This window comes from Odontesthes bonariensis, chromosome 17 (assembly GCF_027942865.1).
Source record: "Odontesthes bonariensis isolate fOdoBon6 chromosome 17, fOdoBon6.hap1, whole genome shotgun sequence".
NCBI lineage: Eukaryota > Metazoa > Chordata > Actinopteri > Atheriniformes > Atherinopsidae > Odontesthes > Odontesthes bonariensis.
The window spans coordinates 19,523,534-19,541,080 of record NC_134522.1 but is presented as its reverse complement, the minus strand read 5'-3'; the positions used below and the strand labels follow the sequence as shown (position 1 = coordinate 19,541,080).

Genomic DNA, 17,547 nt, shown 5'->3' with positions numbered 1-17,547 from the left:
AGTAAGTCAAACTCTACTCTAATGTGCTAATCGTTTTGTTGATGTACGCTTGGGTTTCTTTCTACAGAGAAGGTGTTCAGTGGCATGCAATTGACTGGATGGACAATGCAGAGTGTCTTGACCTCATAGAGAAGGTTTGAATTACTACTGATTACAAACCTGCTTCTGGTTAGAGTCTCTCTGGAAACTCATCTAATACTTGATGTCTTAGAAAGTGGAGCTGATTAATTAATGTTAATGCTGTGATATAATGTCTTTTTTTGCTCCTTGCTCCAGAAACTTGGCTTGTTGGCTCTAGTGAATGAAGAGAGCCGATTCCCCAAAGGAACAGACTTCACTCTACTGGAGAAGTTGCACAGCAGACACTCAGTGAGTTATTTACGCAGTTTTTCACAAAAACTCACTCTGTAAATCACAAAATGCCATGCTGCTGAGCTGCAATTCATAACGTTTTGTGCTCCTTTTTTTTTTTTTTTCTGTAGACAAACCCCTACTATGTCAAGCCAAGACTTGCTGATCATCAGTTTGGTATCAAACATTATGCTGGAGAGGTGGGTTATGGATAGCTGAGGAGCTTTTATGTCAACAAACGGTATATAACTAATCTTTTGAAGTGCAAAATCCTGATTTTGTGCTTTAACAGGTCCTTTATGACGTCAAAGGAATCCTGGAGAAGAACAGAGACACGTTCAGAGACGATATCCTAAACATGCTCAAGGACAGCAGGTATTTAAGTCAGAAACATAAGCAATGGATAATTGTGAATCAGTCATTGATCAGTCATCCCTTAAGGAAGGGTTCTTTATATTTTTTCAAGCTGATGTAAATTTTTGTTTCAGTTTAATTCCACATATTAGAAATTATGCAAATAAACCTTTGCAGTGTGGTGAAAACCACAATGCAAAAAAATATTCAAAATAGTTACTGAAAATACATTGAATAAAAAGTATTTTAAAGGCTTTTAAAGGAACCATTTATTCACTCAGAAAGCTATACTGTATTAAAAACGCCTTATCTCATCCTACTAAGTCACGAGTTTTACACGTATTTTTACTGCATTATTTCCTCTGGCACAACTTAGAAGCTATTCCATCCTTTGGCTTTACTGTTGCTTCACAGACTGGACTTCATCTATGACTTGTTTGAGAAGGTTGGCAGCAGGAACAATGAGGAGAAGATGGGAACAGCCAGACGCAAACCCACAGTGAGCTCCCAGTTCAGGGTGAGTGATTTTTTTTTTTTTCTTCCACTCTTTAACAGAGGACGCTCTCACAGAGTTCATGAGTGGCATTTAATAACAAATGGATCTGGGCCACAGAGAGGATGATTATGAATACTCTACAGGCCAAAAGCTTGGAAGGAAAATCAAAATTGTACAAAAAAAACAATTATAGTTTTCATTGGTAGAACAAAAAAAACATGATTATGATATAAAGAGTCATTTATCAGAATACATTTTTACTATAATTATCAGGAATTAGTTTTTTTTTTCTTGCCTAGACTTTTCTTTCTTCAAAGTAACCTCCTCTGGTTTAACAACAGCATGGCATCAACGAGGCATTCGTTTCACAGGGTTTTTATGTGCCAGGAATTGCATTCCGAGCTTTTGTAAGTTCATCAGTGAGAGACTGCTGATTCGTGGGGTGCGCTCCTCTGATTCAATTCGTCCCACACAAGCTCAATTGGAGAGAAGTCTGGAGACTGAGGGGGCCCAAAACATCTTTTCCGAAGAACACCTTCCTCATCTTTTTTGTCTGAGTAACCCTGACAGAGTTTGGAAGAATGCTTACGGGTTATTGAACTGCTGTACAACAAACTTTCGACCCACAAGTCTTAGTCCAGATGGAACTGCATGATGCTGGAGGATGGAGTGGTATTGTTCCTTCTTCATAATACCTTTTACTTCAAACCAATCTCCTATTCTATCACCTACAAAACATCCCCACACACATGTTACCGTGTTACGCGTGGTGCTCTAAGACATTCACCAGTTTGTCTGCGGACGTAGACTCAGCGATTCGAACCAAATAGTTCAAACCTGCTTTCGTCGGTCCAGAGAACTTGTTTCCTGTCATCATAGGTCAATTTTTTGTGTGCATATTGTTCCTTTTCTTGTTCTGTGGACGAAGTAGTGCTTTGTTTTTTTTTGCTGATGCCCAACCCTTCAAACGTCTTTTCACAGTTATCAGGGTTATGGGTTTTGACCTTGTCATATTGATTTCCTTCCTTATTTGTTGTCACTTTCACTGGTGACAATGACATGTTTATCCTCTGCTTTTGTAGTAACCCTTTTTATTCCAGACCTGTACATGAGAGCTTAAGCCAATAATGCAAACTATGATTTGTTTTCTACTTTTGCACTGACGTCGTGACTCTTGCAAATCTTCTCAACCTTAAAACTAAGCCCTTCTTTTCTTGTTAACATTTATTTAGCAATGGTCTGGTAACCTCTGGTAATGGTCTGGTTACATTTACCTAAATGTAAATGTAACTGAGGAAAATGGTGCAAATCAATGAAAACAAATTTTGATCATGAAATAAATACATCCCAAAATCTGTGGAGCTCATACTGTTTTTTAGGACAGGCATTGCGAACAGAAACTTGAAGTTGCTTCCAAACATTTGGCCTGTAGTGAAGTACGAAAAAGGTTTAAGCTGCACGACATTTGTTTTCGATTCGTTATTTTTACTGTTCATGTTTTGTCTCTAACTCTAAAGTATGTGATGATTTATTGTGTCCTTACACCATGGAAATATTACATTTCTTTTTCTTTGTCCCCTCAGGATTCCCTTCATGCTCTCATGGCCACTCTTAGTGCATCCAATCCATTTTTCATTCGTTGCATTAAGCCCAACATGAAAAAGGTCAGCTTGTTTTGTATCTCTCATTAATCCCCCTCGTTTAGAACATGAATGCACAGGATCTCGAACTCTAAATCTTCTCTTGTCTCTTGTAGAATCCAAACGTGTTTGACCCTGAGGTCGTCATAAACCAGCTTAGATATTCTGGGATGTTGGAGACTGTGAAGATCCGCCGTGCTGGATTTCCCGTTCGCAGGACATTCAAAGATTTCTTCTCACGGCAAGCATCTCTACATCATATACACTTATCTACTTTTTTTTTTTTTTTTTTAGATTTATGAAAGTGCAAGTGTGGTTTTTTTTTGCCACTTTTTACCCTTTAAGATTGTGTCTCTGAGGTCTTGGTTGTCATCTCACCCTCCTGTTGTCCTGTTTCTGTTTCAGGTATAAGATCATTCTGAAAGACAAAGTGCCAGCAGCAGGAGACGATAAGAAAAGAAGCACAGACCTTTTAACCAAGTATGATAAGACCAAGACAGAGTGGCAGTTAGGCAAGACCAAGGTAAGACTAAGGAACGCTTGCAAGACAGATATAAATAAAATATTTTGTATGCTGCTCGTGAGACCTGAAAATTTGTAAATTTTTCCCTCATTTTCACTTGCTGCTGTTTCTTTTGTAGGTGTTCATGAAAGAGTCTTTGGAACATCGTTTGGAGAAGGACAGGGATGAAGTGCGGCGCCAAGCTGCCATGATAATCCGAGCTCATCTTCTCACTTTCTCTGCAAAGTAGGACTCGTCCTCATTCATGTTTTAAGGGTCACGGTTCAAGGATGAAGACCTGTGCTGGTTCGAATTCAGTGTGGTTTGTCGTTTCGCCCACAGGAAGCATTTCAAACGGGTACGCACCAGCGTCGTCACCCTCCAGAAACACTTCCGGAAGCACATTCAACACAGACGCTTTGTTAAACAGCGCAAGGCGGCACTGGTGCTTCAGAAGCACAGACGAGGTCAGGTGGCACGTGCTCGTGTGCGAAAGCTCAAAGAGGAAAAGAAGAAGAGGGAGGATGAGCAAAGGAAGAAAGAGGAGGAAGAGAAGAAAATGATGGGTGAAGTGGAAAAGGGAGAGGCGAATGAAGACGAAGATGATGCAGAAAAATCGTCAGAGGCAAGTGCTGCATTTTTAGGGGGGGTTTCTGTCAATAGTCAAAAATAAATAAATGAAATTCCACCCACCACTTTTAAGCCGACCAAATTTCCCTTTCAGCAAGTGCATTGCAGCTCATTTTGTTTCTTTTTAATTCACAGAACAAAAAATGTTTGTAAAATGGCACTCGAGGCAAGATTTGATTCTAATCCTCTCTCTTCCCGTCTAGGATGAAGCCCGTCAAATGGAGGAGATCCTGCAACTCGAGAAAGAGATTGAACGCTTGCAGAAGAAGCGAGAGGATGAGGTGTCACAGCTCTGCGAGTCCTCCAAGCAGGAGCTGCAGCTACGCCGGGACGCTGAGCTCAAACGGATGAAAAAGGAAGCTTCACGCAAAGCCACGGAGCTCATCGACCTTCTGAACTTTGGAGGCGTGGATCCTTCGTTGGGAGCAGTCGGAACCAGTCCTGCCGCAGAGGTGAAAGCTCCAAAAGAGGCAAGAACCACCAGAGGTGCATCTAAAGAAGAGGAAGTAGATGAAGGCTTTCATGCTGAGGAGGAGTGCATCCCTCTGCCAGACTTCCCTCCTCCTGCTGAGTCAGATGCTCCTCTGGATCAGGACATATTTGTTCACCTCCCTCCTCCCCCACCTGCCTTTGCAGAAGGAACAGTGCCCCCTGCACCCACAGATGGCATGCATGATGGAATTCCTCTACCTCCACCCGGAGATGGCGCTGTTGTCCCTCCACCTCCTCCTTTAGCTCCACCACCTCCCCCAGGAGAGGGGGATAAGAACAAGGGAGGCAAGACAGAGCCGGAGAGGAAAGTGAGCATGGTGGAGAGCCTGGTGGATGGAGAGGAGCCCATCTACAGCATGCCGGCTGACACAGAGTCAGACTACGACCAGGAAGAGGAAGAGGGGTCCGTTACCGCTGGAGACGACGGCTCTGTGTCTGGAAGCAACCGCGGGAGCACCACCGTGACAGATGAGGAGCATCCGAGGAAGTCGACCTGCACCAACGCCAGTATCGAGTCCTACAGAGGCAGCTCTGACTCTGTGAGGATACACACTTACACGCATAGTCACACATGTGCACGCAGACATGCATGAGCAGCTACACAGTGACATCTTTAACATTTTACTCCCCCTTCTGAAAAACCAATCATCTATGATTTTTTTCAAACTTTTTATTCTTTAATTAAGTATGTACAAGTAATTGATTGATATTTTCTGTGATATTGCAGTATGCAGATAGTGACGATGAACATGATGGTATGATGGACACCGATGAAGAGGTGACAAACGGCAGAGTGACCCTGCTTAATGGAAATGGACCACCATATTTCCACGGCTATCTTTACATGAAGGGTGCGTTTATGTTACCAAGTGTTTTTTTTTTTTTAAAGATGTTAGACTTTTCTGCAGTTTTGGGCCTTTGTTAATCCAGTTTGCCTGTAGTTACTGCTGCATGATTTTTAATGCAAACATCAGAGTAAATGTATAGACATACATTTTTCTGGAAGGTTCATACTGGGTCAGGAGGTCACTGATGTATTCTGGTCCTGGACCATTCAGAGCTTTATAGACCAACATCAGAACTTTAAAGTTTATCCTCTGATGGGCAGGCAGCCAGTGTAAAGACCTCAGAGCTGGACTGATGTGGTCCACTTTTTTGGTCTTAGTGAGGACTCGAGCAGCAGAGTTCTGAATGAGCTGCAGTTGTCTAACTGACTTTTTAGGTAGACCTGTAAAGATGCTGTTACAGTAGTCAAGCCTACTGAAGATGAATGCATGGACTAGTTTTTCCAGGTCCTGCTGACACATCAGATCCTTTAACCTTGATATATTCTTAAGGTGATAGTAGGCTGACTTTGTTACTGCCTTAATGTGTTTTTCCAAATTTAGGTCTGATTCCATCACTACAGCCAGATTTCTGGCCTGGTTGGTAGTTTCTAGGTGTATAGATTGAAGTTCTGTTGTGACCTGTAATCGTTTCTCTTTGGCTCCAAAGACAATTACCTCAGTTTTGTTTTTGTTTAGCTGGAGAAAGTTGTGGCACATCCAGTCATTAATCTCCTCAATGCATTTACCAAGAGCCTGTACAGGGCCTCGGTCTCCTGGTGACATTGTAATATATATCTGTGTGTCATCTGCATAGCTATGCTTTATTTTGTTGTTTCTTATAATCTGTGCCAGTGGGAGCATGTAGATGTTAAACAGAAGAGGTCCCAGGATGGAACCTTGGGGAACTCCACATGTGACTCTTGTGTGCTCAGATCTAAAGTTACCTATTGACACAAAGTACTTCCTGTTCTCTAAGTATGTTTTGAACCAGTTTAGTACAGTTCTGGAATGACCTGCCCAGTTTTCCAGTCGTTTCAGTAATATATTGTTGTCAACTGTATCAAATGCAGCACTGAGATCTAGTAAAACCAGTAGATCCAGTAGATAATGATGATATGTCAAATCCTTCATACTAGTTCACGGAGTACATACGACACAACAAATTCCGACAACAATCCAGAGGTAATCTGCTGGCATGTAAGAACCATACACACAGAACAAAAGTCAATTATTTCCACCTAGTCAGAGACCCACACAGTGGAGGTAGATAAAGCCAAAGAGGAAGGTAGGCAGGAATGTACCTAGGCATGCACCTGACTAATTTTAAAAGCATGAATGATGATCCTGTCAAACCATTTACACCAAGTTTAATTTGTAGGGCTACGTCCCTGAATGTTATTATGTCCCTCTTTGCCCCTCCAGCTGGTCTGATGATCCCATGGAGGAGGCGTTGGTGCGTGTTGAAGGATGAAACTTTTATGTGGTTCCGGTCCAAGCAAGAGTCCCTGAAGTCTGGCTGGCTATACAAGAAAGGAGGAGGCCTCTCCACTCTCTCACGGAGGTTGTTGTAGTTATTACTGAGTGAAGCTGCATGCTAATAAAATCAAATCCCGCAATCCATGTCTGTTTCAAGTACAATGTTGTACAATCTGATGATCTAAAAATTATATTAAGTTATTCAGAATACCTCAGTTGGAGAGTTTTGTCATTGTTAATGTATTTATATGATTCTAGTGGATTCTCACACAGTCCTGAGTGATGGTGGAGAATTTCGGTATTTGTCCAACTTGAAGCAGTAAAACCTTTAGGGAAGTGACACACTAAAATGTTTCACTGAAGCTGATGCGCTGTGCCTTTGCTGAAACGTGACTTAATTGGTCATATTCCTGTCCGTAGAGTTCTTAGACTAGAGTTTAGAGTTTTTCTTTTTTTGGAAAGACGACACCTTTGTGATCTTTTTAAGTTCAGTTAGAAAGTAGATACAGCAAGATAGAAGATGTGAGATGAAAGAAGAACCACGAGACTGGAAAAACTTAAAAGAACTTTTAAAATGGCACTGTAAATTGACAAGCCTTTCTTTCACCCTGTGCTACATGCATTCATGCCAGAGGTTCAGAACCAGATTCACATAAACCTCAATAATGTAGCGAGAAAGCGATCTTAGCCTTCGTTCTCATGGTCTCTTCTTTTTTTTTTTTTTTTAAACGCCAGGAACTGGAAAATGCGCTGGTTTGTACTAAGAGACAACAAGTTGATGTACTATGACAACGACAGTGAGGAGAAACTGAAAGGGACCATCGACATCCGAGCTGCCAAGTAAGGCTGATCTTACACCCAGATCTTAAATGATCCAACTTTATTCCCTGATTAGTCGTTTTATGGCTGTAGCTGCACTTCTCAGACTTCTCTGCCCTCTTTGCGATTCTGCAGGGAGATTGTAGATAATCATGAAAAGGAGAACGCTCTGAACATTGTGACAGATGAGAGGACGTACCAAGTGTTTGCCGAGTCGCCAGAGGATGCAAGGTATGACAGAGTCCTCTGTGATGTTACGGAAAATGGAAACAAGCTCCTGTTTACAAAATCTCTTTTTAACATCTCTTTCTGTCTGTGTAGTGGGTGGTTTAATGTACTCAGTAAGGTGAGAGTGTGCACTCCTGAGCAGCTGATGGAGATGTCCCATGAGCAGGCCAACCCAAAAAATGCTGTGGTCAGTCTTCAAACATGTAAACCATTAACTTGATCTGAGCCAAAGTTATGTTTCACTTTAGCCAGCAAGGCCTCATGAGAGAGGTTACTATTTTAGGGCTTCTAGTAACAACAACAATACAGAAAGGAGTGCATAGAGTTGTGATTTAGAACAATTTGAGACTTCTAATTTTGTCAACTCCTCCTACATCTCTGTTCAGGGAACTCTTGATGTGGGATTGATTGACTCTGTTTGTGCGTCGGACAACCCTGATCGGTAAGTTTGATCAGAAAAAAAGTGAAGATATGTATCACTTTGTGTGTTGCGCCCATGCTTTGCTCTAAATTTCTACAGGGGTCTACGAATTCATGAGAACTCAAAGTGGACGGAGTGACTCTTTCACTTCACTTTTGCAGACCGAATTCTTTTGTCATCATCACGGCCAACCGAGTGATCCACTGCAACAGTGACACACCAGAGGAGATGCATCACTGGATCAGTCTGCTGCAGAAGCCCAAAGGAGACGCCAGGATAGATGGACAGGAGTTCCTTGTCAGAGGTGAGAGTTTCTATGAAATATTTGTAAGATTTTGTATGTATTTCGTCCTTTTCCTTAGTCAGATTTCACTGCTTTGAAGGAACTTTGGGGAAAAAAATTAGCCACCAAATATTTATAGATGGTGAGACCTTGAAATTAGGTCAGTTTGAAGCATACATTGCACTGATCATGGTGTAATATTCTGTCTGTAATATTTTCAGCAGATATATATATGTATACTATATATTTTTTTTACAATGGTTCTACATTCTCTGTTGCTTTTGATAAAATGTTTTATTCATAAATCCATTCTCCCACTTTCCTCCACTTGTGCTTCACCATGTTCAGGCTGGCTCCAAAAGGAGATGAAGACGAATGCTAAGAGCACTTCCTTGAAGCTGAAGAAGCGCTGGTTTGTTTTAACCCACAACTCCTTGGATTACTACAAAAGCTCAGAGCGAAACTCCTCCAAGATGGGAACTCTGGTCCTTAACTCTCTCTGCTCTGTCATTCAGCCAGATGAACGGGTGCACAGGGAGACAGGTGAGGAGTACAAATTGAGGGAAGATGCAGAAAAGGCCCGTTTAATCAGGAATTATACACAGGCTGTTTGGGATAAATGCAGGATTTTTTGTTACACTATGAAACAAATTAAAAAAAAATCCAATTAATGGGTTTTAATGGATTAAGTTAAGGAGGAGGATCATATGTGAGTCATGAGACATGATCATCCTCTTAAAGAAAATGTTTCTTGGTTCAGTCTTATGTAATACATGCTGATTGGATCCTGTCTTCACAGGCTACTGGAACATCATAGTGTATGGGAGGAAGCATTCCTACCGCCTTTACACTAAGATGCTGAATGACGCCATGAGGTGGACAGCTGCCATACAAGGAGTCATAGACAGCAAGACACCGATAGAAACTCCAACTCTGCAGCTTATCAGAGACATCAAGGTAAAATGTAGTCACACAAACACATTAAGAGAGAGTTTAAATACAAAAGCAGAAATGTGTATTCATGATGAGTCCCCGCCCCCTATTGTGTCCTATCAGGAGAACAGTGTGAATCCAGACATAGTGGAGCAGATGTACAGGAGGAACCCCATCCTCAGATACACTCAGCATCCTCTGCACTCCCCTCTGCTGCCACTCCCTTACGGAGAGGTCACCAGCTGTGAGTGACTTCTTCCTTTTCCCATTCTTCCATCCTTTTACTCTTTTTCATCACCCTGGGCATTCGTGTAGGTTATGCTACTTGTAGCCTTTCACATATGGACCACAACAATCGTCTTTTGTTTTGTTGTGGTCCCTACAGTGACCATTTTTCTGTCTATGTTGACCCGTTCTCTCTTCATTTCCCTCAATGCAGTACAAAGGCAGCAAGGTTATGCCAGTCTGCAGGATGAGGCGGTGCGAGTTTTCAACTCTCTACAGGAGATGGAGACGCTGGCAGACACTGTGCCTATCATTCAGGGCATCCTGCAGACCTGCCACGACCTACGTCCTCTCAGGGATGAGGTACTTTTGATGTGCAGAAAAGTTCCTCTTCCTACAGAAAAAATTATTAAAAGGTTATTTCAACAGTCTCACGTGCTGGAAAGTATTAGAGTTAACATAACCTATGTGGTGATGATATGAGTATTCCTATGACTTTGATTAACTCTTAAGCTTTTTTAAACTGAATTAAAATTCTCTTCCCTAAGGTTTATTGTCAGGTGATCAAGCAGACCAATCACGTGCCTCAGCCTAACAGCCCAGCCAATCGGGCACACTGGCACCTGCTCACCTGCATGAGTTGCACCTTCCTACCCAGTCGAGTTATCCTCAGATACCTACGCTTCCATCTCAAGAGGTGGATGTCTTTCATATGAATATTTCTTAGATGGATCATCCCTAAAACAAATGCGAACTGAAAGCACAACGTGTTTTTTTGCAAATCAGGGTGCGCGAGCGTTATCCCGGCACAGACATCGAGCGTTATGCCAGTTTCATTGGGGAATCCCTGAAGAAGACCAAGACTCGTGAGTTTGTTCCATCTCAGGAGGAGATCGCGGCCCTGCTGGTGAGACAGGAGATGAGCACCACCGTGTACTGCCATGGAGGAGGCTCCTGCAAGATCTCCATCAACTCACACACCACCGCTGGAGAGGTGCGCACACGCATACACACTGACATGCCATCCTCTTCATCTTGTAGATAATTTTCACCTTTTCAAATATTCTTCAGGGATTTTTTTCCCCCCCTAAATTTTAAAGGATTTTTTTTCTATAGTTTCGTTTTTATTGAACCGAATGAAATCACAAAAAAAAGAAAGTAATAATTAATGAGGTCAAAAGTCATCAGATAAATCTGTATGGTGGCTTTTAAGTAAAAATAGACCAATAATTAGGTTAAGAGACTAAATTATACATGAAAAAAAGAGCAAAATGTATAGAAATTAGATTAAAAATCTGCTTTTAATGTCGCTGCAGGTTGTTGAGAAGCTGATCAGAGGTCTGGCCATGGAGGAGAGCAAGAACCTGTTTTCCCTGTTTGAACACAATGCCTTCACAGACCGAGCTCTGGAGAGCAGGGTGATTGTGGCAGATGTTCTGGCTAAATTTGAGAGGTATCTCTCTGGACATTAAATGACAATTGCAATTAGTGGTCTACTGTATTTAACCACAGCTTTGCTTTTCAAACTACACTGAGGTCATTTTGATCTGTGTCGTAACTCTGTGTCTGCTTTATCCGTTCAGATTGGCGGGCAGTGAAGAGGAAGAGGAGGAGGGAGAGTGGAAACTTTACTTCAAACTGTACTGCTTCTTGGATGTCGAGAGTATGCCAAAAGAGGGAGTGGAGTTTGCTTTTATGTTTGAACAGGTAGATTTCCTTGACAAACACGTTATTTAAATATTGACCAAGAGGTTGAAAGCATTTATATTTCCGCTGTGTCATTAATTCATTGACCTTTCCAAATATTCCCAAGGGTCAAAGTTCCTCTAGCACTCTGCAATTTGCATTTCCTCAGCAGGGCCAAAGCTCCAGGAGGATTAAACAAATTAGTGTTATGTATCAGATTTGTGACTTAAAGTCTCTGTTCATATCCAGAAATGTAACTTTCAACACATTAGCTTGTGTTTATATAAAGAAAGTTTTATTCTTTCAGTATGTCAGGAAAATAGCGTTTTTCCTAGACTCAAATTGTGTTTATATACAATCCTGATCAATTATTTTGCGAAAAATGTAAGTCTTTGTGCCGTCGCTCTGCTTCTGTCTCAGGCCCATGAGTCTTTGATAAGTGGTCATTTTCCAGCCTCGGAGGAGACTTTGCAGCACTTGGCAGCTTTACGTCTTCAGTATCTCCATGGTGATGGGGCAGCTCGGGCCGGATGGAGCCTGGGAAACGTATATCCTATTGGACGTCTTCGCAATCGCATCCTGCACTCCACCAAACCGGGCATGGGCGTGGCAGGTGGAGGTGGAGGAAGAGGGAGCGGAATATCAGGAGATGGAATTGGCACAATAGCACAGGGCATTATTGGGCAAGGCACAGAGAAACGAAAGACTCCCAGCTTCCTCGACGGCACACTCAGGAGAAGCTTCAAAACAGGTTCACTGAAAAAGCAGAAGGTCAGTGATAGAGGAGGAAAAAGCAAAGACTTGCTTGACTAAAGATTCTCTAATCAACATTTTTATTTAAAAAAAATTAAAGCAGGCAAAACAACACAAACAACAGAATTACTTTAATGTGTCAGTGTTCACTTTGTTGTTGCTGCCCCGAGTGCTCAAAACGTTCTGTCAATTAACTATTTCAAAACTACAGAATCTATTTTTAGACTTTACTTAAACCTCAGCTTTTATCTATTTCCCCTGAAAGAAAACAAATAAACAAACTCTGTTTATCACAAATGAAATATATCAAAGTTGATGAAGAATGAAGATGACCCCCTTCTGTTTTTAAAATGGGTTGAATGTAACTCTACAACTTCGCCTCATTTAATATCTGATCTGTGAATGTGCAACTTAGCCCTGCCTCCATCTCTATCATTTGCCTGGGCGGAGCTTCCCAACCAAGCTTTGCTCAAAAACTCACAGCTCTCTTTAATGTTAACAAACAGCTTGTGGTAGCTTTCTTACGCACATTTCTAAATGGCACATTTTATGGAAACACAAAACGAAAAAACAACCTGTTTTTTGTTGGAAGAAGTCTTTGAAGCTACTACATTTGCTCATCTCAAAACCTCACCAATGGCGCCCCTTAGTGACGGGAGCTAAAATTTCACTGTGGAGGACAGGAGCACTGGGAGATCCAAATTTTCACACTGAATAACACAGATGATTTAAACTCATCTGGGGCTAACAGTAGACTAGATTTTTTTTTACGTGAAACTACTTTTTGATCCCTTGTCACAGTAAATGAACCTAACTTGTACAGTACAGACATAGATTCAAATTTTAAAGTTAGAGTTCCAGATGTCGGTGTGTGTAATTTGTATACAGCTAAGCTAAGATTGGCTGTAAGGTATGTAAATGTGGGAATGTTGAATGCAAATGGTAAACGGTCAGTATATAACACAAAGTGTTCAAAGATTTTAAACATTAAATTTATCTTAAGCTCATGTATTGCCTTTTCATCATAACCATGTGGTGACCCCAGTGCAAACTTTGCTTATGACACTGATATCTGCACTCACATAAGTTCAGGGAAATGACTCTCCTTTTTAACACACTTGACTAAATGAGAGGCGAGCCTGTTTGCCGACCGGATTGCTGTCTGACTGACTGACGCTTTAACAGAGGATTAACTGATTGCTTCAGGTGGAGGAGGAGCAGATGCTGGAGATGTGGGTAAAAGAAGAGACGTCCGCCACGCGCACTAGCGTACTGGAGAAGTGGACCCGTTTGCAGGGAATGCCGCAGCACCAGGCTATGCTTAAATATATGAGCATTATTAAGGAGTGGCCTGGGTACGGATCTACTCTGTTTGATGTGGAGGTGAGAAAATAAGAAAAGAAGCCAATGGGGATTTCGGGGATATGTATAGATGAAATACCTGACGACTAACCCCTTCCCTCCCCTTACACGTCTTGTCTTGATAGTGTAAAGAAGGTGGTTTCCCTCATGATCTGTGGCTGGGCGTGAGTGCTGACAATGTGTCTGTGTATAAACGAGGTGATCCCAAACCACTGGAGACCTTCCAGTACGAACACATCACCTTCTTTGGAGCTTCTCAGTCCTGCACTTATAAGATCATCGTGGATGAGAGGGAGATGTTCTTTGAGACGCCACTGGTAAGAGTTCGTCATTCATCTCATTTGTCATTCACTCCTTTTTGGACTATGGAAGAATTTTTAAAGGGTAGACCGATGGCATCCTTATCTGATTTATTGACCTATGAAGCACTGACAACTAGTGACCAATTGATTATTTGTTTAATAGTTTCACCTTTACCAAGTCTTACTTGTAATTGTTTAGGCTTGTGAGCACATCTCACTGAAATTCAGATCCATTATCCATGTAATTCTATCATTGTAGGCTTTCTTATATTATTTTCTTTATTGAGTAAACAAATTAACAAATATTTTGCTTCTATCCTACAGTCACGGTAGCAGTTTTGGGAACCTGGATCGCACTAACTTATCTTTTTTTACCCTCAAGGTTGGAGAGATCCCCAAGATCATGAAGGCCTACATTAACATGGTGGTGAAGAAACGTTGCAGCATCATGTCTGTGACCAGTGTGACCAGTTCTTGGGCCAGGTGATCTCCACCAACCTATCAAAGCCCTCGGTTCATCCATCCAGCTCCACAAGACGCCTTGGCCAGCCGCATCATTTGGCTGGTTTTGATGAAGGCAGCCGCATCAACCAGCTAATCCTCCAAGTAGAATCAAGTGCGGTGGATGAGCGTCAACAGCAAAATGGGGAGAAGTGGACACAGAAGCCAAATGCACACTCTACTGGCTGCGGTTTCACTTAAAAATGAGCATGACAAAGAAAACAACCAGTATTTTTGGGGCTGTCACATCTAATACATAACCTTCAGCTGTAGTCCTGCATGTAGATGTTCAAGCACACTCCAATCTTCTCTCCGTTTTCCTTTTCGGAACAAGGGAAATTCAGTAATATCAAGCACAACTCAACTGCCCAGTCCCGGTCAGTCCCAGGTGGCTCCTCCAGCCCCCCCTGTGCACTGCCAGACAGAAGAAAGCCACACTTTCTCAGATGAATTTGTTTTTCTCTCACTCCTCCTCCAATTTCAAAATCTCTCTCTTTCTCTTCATGTCTCTTTGCTCTTGCTGCATCTTTTTTTCTATTGCCATTAAGTTATAATGCTTAACTATTGTTCTTGCTTGCTTTCTCACTGTTGTTCTCTCTCTGTCTTCAATCTGTAACGTCAACACTTTCACATCTGACCAAAAGGACCCGACTGAAATGGCGGTTCTTCTTCGGGGCGCTGCCCACCGAACCAGTGCTCACTTGCTCCCTTGTCAGTGTGGCCACAAGAAGAAAATACAACCCAAGTCTGTGGCTTGAAATACTGTGAACAAAGGATATTACTGAGAAGAGAGAATCGAGGTTTTACTTTGGTGGTTCTCTACTCGTGTTCAGCTTGCATGGTGAAGAGCCTCATTTGGCTCTCCAAGGTGATTGATATCATCGAGATCAGACCAAACATTTCCCATTTATATGTACTTATAACACAACCTGCATAAATCTGTACAGACACAAACTTGTGCACATAGATTAAACAGACGTATTGTTTTGTACTGTATATCAGGCACTATGAGAAAGGTTATTTAAATTCTTGGTGGCCACTGCTCTGTAAAGTCTATAGATGCCATACTAAAAGCAATGTGTCACATGTCATGTAAAATACATGCAAGGGAGTGATGTTAATAATGCCCATTGTGTGTGTGAATATGATGCCAATACTGCACATCATTCACTGGCTATGCCATTAAATGTGAGTTCACTGAAAAGTAAGAATCAGTGGAAACACAGCCTATGCTGAGAGTGGCTGCTGTCGTGGTCACGTTTTCACTGTGTTTGATGAATTTATCATTGTTGTTGTCTGCTGGAATCACACTCCGAGCCATGAGATAATGTCTATCCGTGTCTGCTCAAGCTGTTTTGTCTTGTCTTTTTTACTCAGGAGACTTCGGCAAATATGTGCACAAGCTCCAGTTTTTCTGTGTTTCCGGCCTCTTAATGAACATGAAGACTTTTATTGCTGATATTATTATTATTGTTGTATGCCCCCTATATCTTAACCACCCGTTAGTGTGATGTCTGGATTGCTGCTGTGTGCGTGAGTGTGTTTATGATGTACTGCAAACTAGTGGAAAATGGAAATGAGAAAAGAGAAATGATTTTACTGACTGTATTCCTTAGAGATAAGATGTATTTACATGACTAATACCTGCGAAGAATGGTGTAACTGTGAGTTAAAGGCAAAGGGAGGGTTATGGGTTATTTATTCCATATTGTACTGTATGCATTGCAATGTTTATTTGAGAGGATTGAAAATATACTGGACTATTCCAGTCTCAGTGTAAGAGGAGCAGAAGAGACACTGACGATACGGGCTCTGAAATGGTTTAGTTGTGCACTTGGAATGCTAAAAGCCAACACTGCTTCGTGTGTATGTGTGTGTTTTCGGACTGAGAAGTGGAGAAACAGCTCTGTGTCCTGACAAGCGTTTCCACAGGTCATATATCCATCAAGGATACTTGGATAACAATGACAGCTCCATTCTAATGTTATCATATAGTCCAAATAATTTGCTGATTAAGTTTAGCTCAGGTTTTGAAACTAGTTTATGTGGCAATAAAAGATTTGACTCCAAAGACATTTAGAATTGGGCTTTTCACACCAGATATTTAAGAGAAGTTGAACATCTTGAGCTGAGCATTTCTGTTGTTTATCTTGAGTACCACATTCTGTAAAGGGCTGTAGCAATTTGGAAATACTGGGATTGTGTATCCTCAACACCACCCAGCTAAAGACTTTGATACACATCAAATACACACACTTACAAAAGTTTTCATAAAGCCTGGTTACATTTTCATACTCAAAAATATTCTGACAACATAGAAATAGCCTAAACTATCTGCCATGTGAATGGTTTTATACCACTAAAATGACCTCATTGTTTTTAATCAGAACTTACAGCCCCCTGGGTTCCTGCCAACAGACTTAGAATAATCGGAACTCACTCAAAGTTTCAGTTTTAAAAATTTTGCTTTGGGCTGAAATATGTGCAAAAACAAGGAAATATTTAGTTAATAAGCCATAAGTAATGAGTCAGTTCTAGTTATTCTATTTCTATGGCTCTGTCTGTCACTGATATTATAACGAGTAAGAAGAACTTGCCCTGTTGCTGCTGAAATGTGATGAGGTTGCTGAGAGTAAACTGAGTTTAAGAGTTCAAAGTATTTGATCACAAATCTATCTTCAAGGGCAACTTCATCATAGGAGGGTCCTGTTATGAGCCGCAGGCGGCCTGAGTGGGGCCCCTTTTTATCTTATGTTGTGCATATTATCATCTTTACATACTAAATAATTGTGTTTGTGGAAAAAAAGAGAAAGAGAGAGATATGTGTGTTGTTCTTTTTTTTTTATTTGTAACTGGCTTTACAAAATTATGCTTTATTAAATTATTGAAAACTCAATCCTTTGTTTTATGTCTCCTTTCCTTTGATGGTCAGCAGAGAGGGAGATGTAGTTTAACTTTGCTTTCCCACTTTTCTGAACGTAGGCAGCTGTAACTGCACAAAAGCAGGTAGAAACAGGTATGCCTTCACACTAAGAAGAGTTTAGATTAATTTAAAAAAAAATTCCCGATCTTAAACAAATTATAGTTCTCTTTACAACCCACCTAAAAATGAAATAGAAAATACAATAAATATAAAACGTTTTTAAGAAAACTCCTCTCCAAATAATCATCTCACTTCACAGCCATCAGATTAATCTGAGCCTCAGGAAGCTCAACTCACAGCTGGGAACCAAACGATATAACAACACAGGTGTGGGCTGTATTTT

The 17,547-nt window shown here is 41.2% G+C and overlaps 1 protein-coding gene across 1 annotated transcript in view; it reads left to right on the top strand.

Annotated features, from left to right (window-relative positions):
* myo10l1 (myosin X, like 1) overlaps positions 1 to 17,177 on the top strand; it is a 47,285-nt gene extending 30,108 nt beyond the window's left edge. The window contains exons 14-43 of the mRNA XM_075447967.1: positions 68 to 134; positions 277 to 369; positions 483 to 551; positions 644 to 726; positions 1,120 to 1,222; positions 2,785 to 2,865; positions 2,958 to 3,082; positions 3,247 to 3,364; positions 3,483 to 3,589; positions 3,686 to 3,968; positions 4,177 to 5,004; positions 5,193 to 5,316; positions 6,715 to 6,853; positions 7,504 to 7,608; positions 7,723 to 7,818; positions 7,909 to 8,002; positions 8,202 to 8,257; positions 8,398 to 8,540; positions 8,868 to 9,062; positions 9,319 to 9,476; positions 9,576 to 9,696; positions 9,892 to 10,040; positions 10,226 to 10,374; positions 10,464 to 10,671; positions 10,994 to 11,130; positions 11,261 to 11,384; positions 11,784 to 12,134; positions 13,323 to 13,499; positions 13,604 to 13,795; positions 14,163 to 17,177. Of these exons, the coding sequence (XP_075304082.1) occupies positions 68 to 134; positions 277 to 369; positions 483 to 551; positions 644 to 726; positions 1,120 to 1,222; positions 2,785 to 2,865; positions 2,958 to 3,082; positions 3,247 to 3,364; positions 3,483 to 3,589; positions 3,686 to 3,968; positions 4,177 to 5,004; positions 5,193 to 5,316; positions 6,715 to 6,853; positions 7,504 to 7,608; positions 7,723 to 7,818; positions 7,909 to 8,002; positions 8,202 to 8,257; positions 8,398 to 8,540; positions 8,868 to 9,062; positions 9,319 to 9,476; positions 9,576 to 9,696; positions 9,892 to 10,040; positions 10,226 to 10,374; positions 10,464 to 10,671; positions 10,994 to 11,130; positions 11,261 to 11,384; positions 11,784 to 12,134; positions 13,323 to 13,499; positions 13,604 to 13,795; positions 14,163 to 14,267 (4,780 nt within the window). The 3' untranslated portion in view covers positions 14,268 to 17,177. The remainder of the gene's footprint in view (positions 1 to 67; positions 135 to 276; positions 370 to 482; positions 552 to 643; positions 727 to 1,119; positions 1,223 to 2,784; positions 2,866 to 2,957; positions 3,083 to 3,246; positions 3,365 to 3,482; positions 3,590 to 3,685; positions 3,969 to 4,176; positions 5,005 to 5,192; positions 5,317 to 6,714; positions 6,854 to 7,503; positions 7,609 to 7,722; positions 7,819 to 7,908; positions 8,003 to 8,201; positions 8,258 to 8,397; positions 8,541 to 8,867; positions 9,063 to 9,318; positions 9,477 to 9,575; positions 9,697 to 9,891; positions 10,041 to 10,225; positions 10,375 to 10,463; positions 10,672 to 10,993; positions 11,131 to 11,260; positions 11,385 to 11,783; positions 12,135 to 13,322; positions 13,500 to 13,603; positions 13,796 to 14,162) is intronic.
* Positions 17,178 to 17,547: the final 370 nt, after the last annotated feature.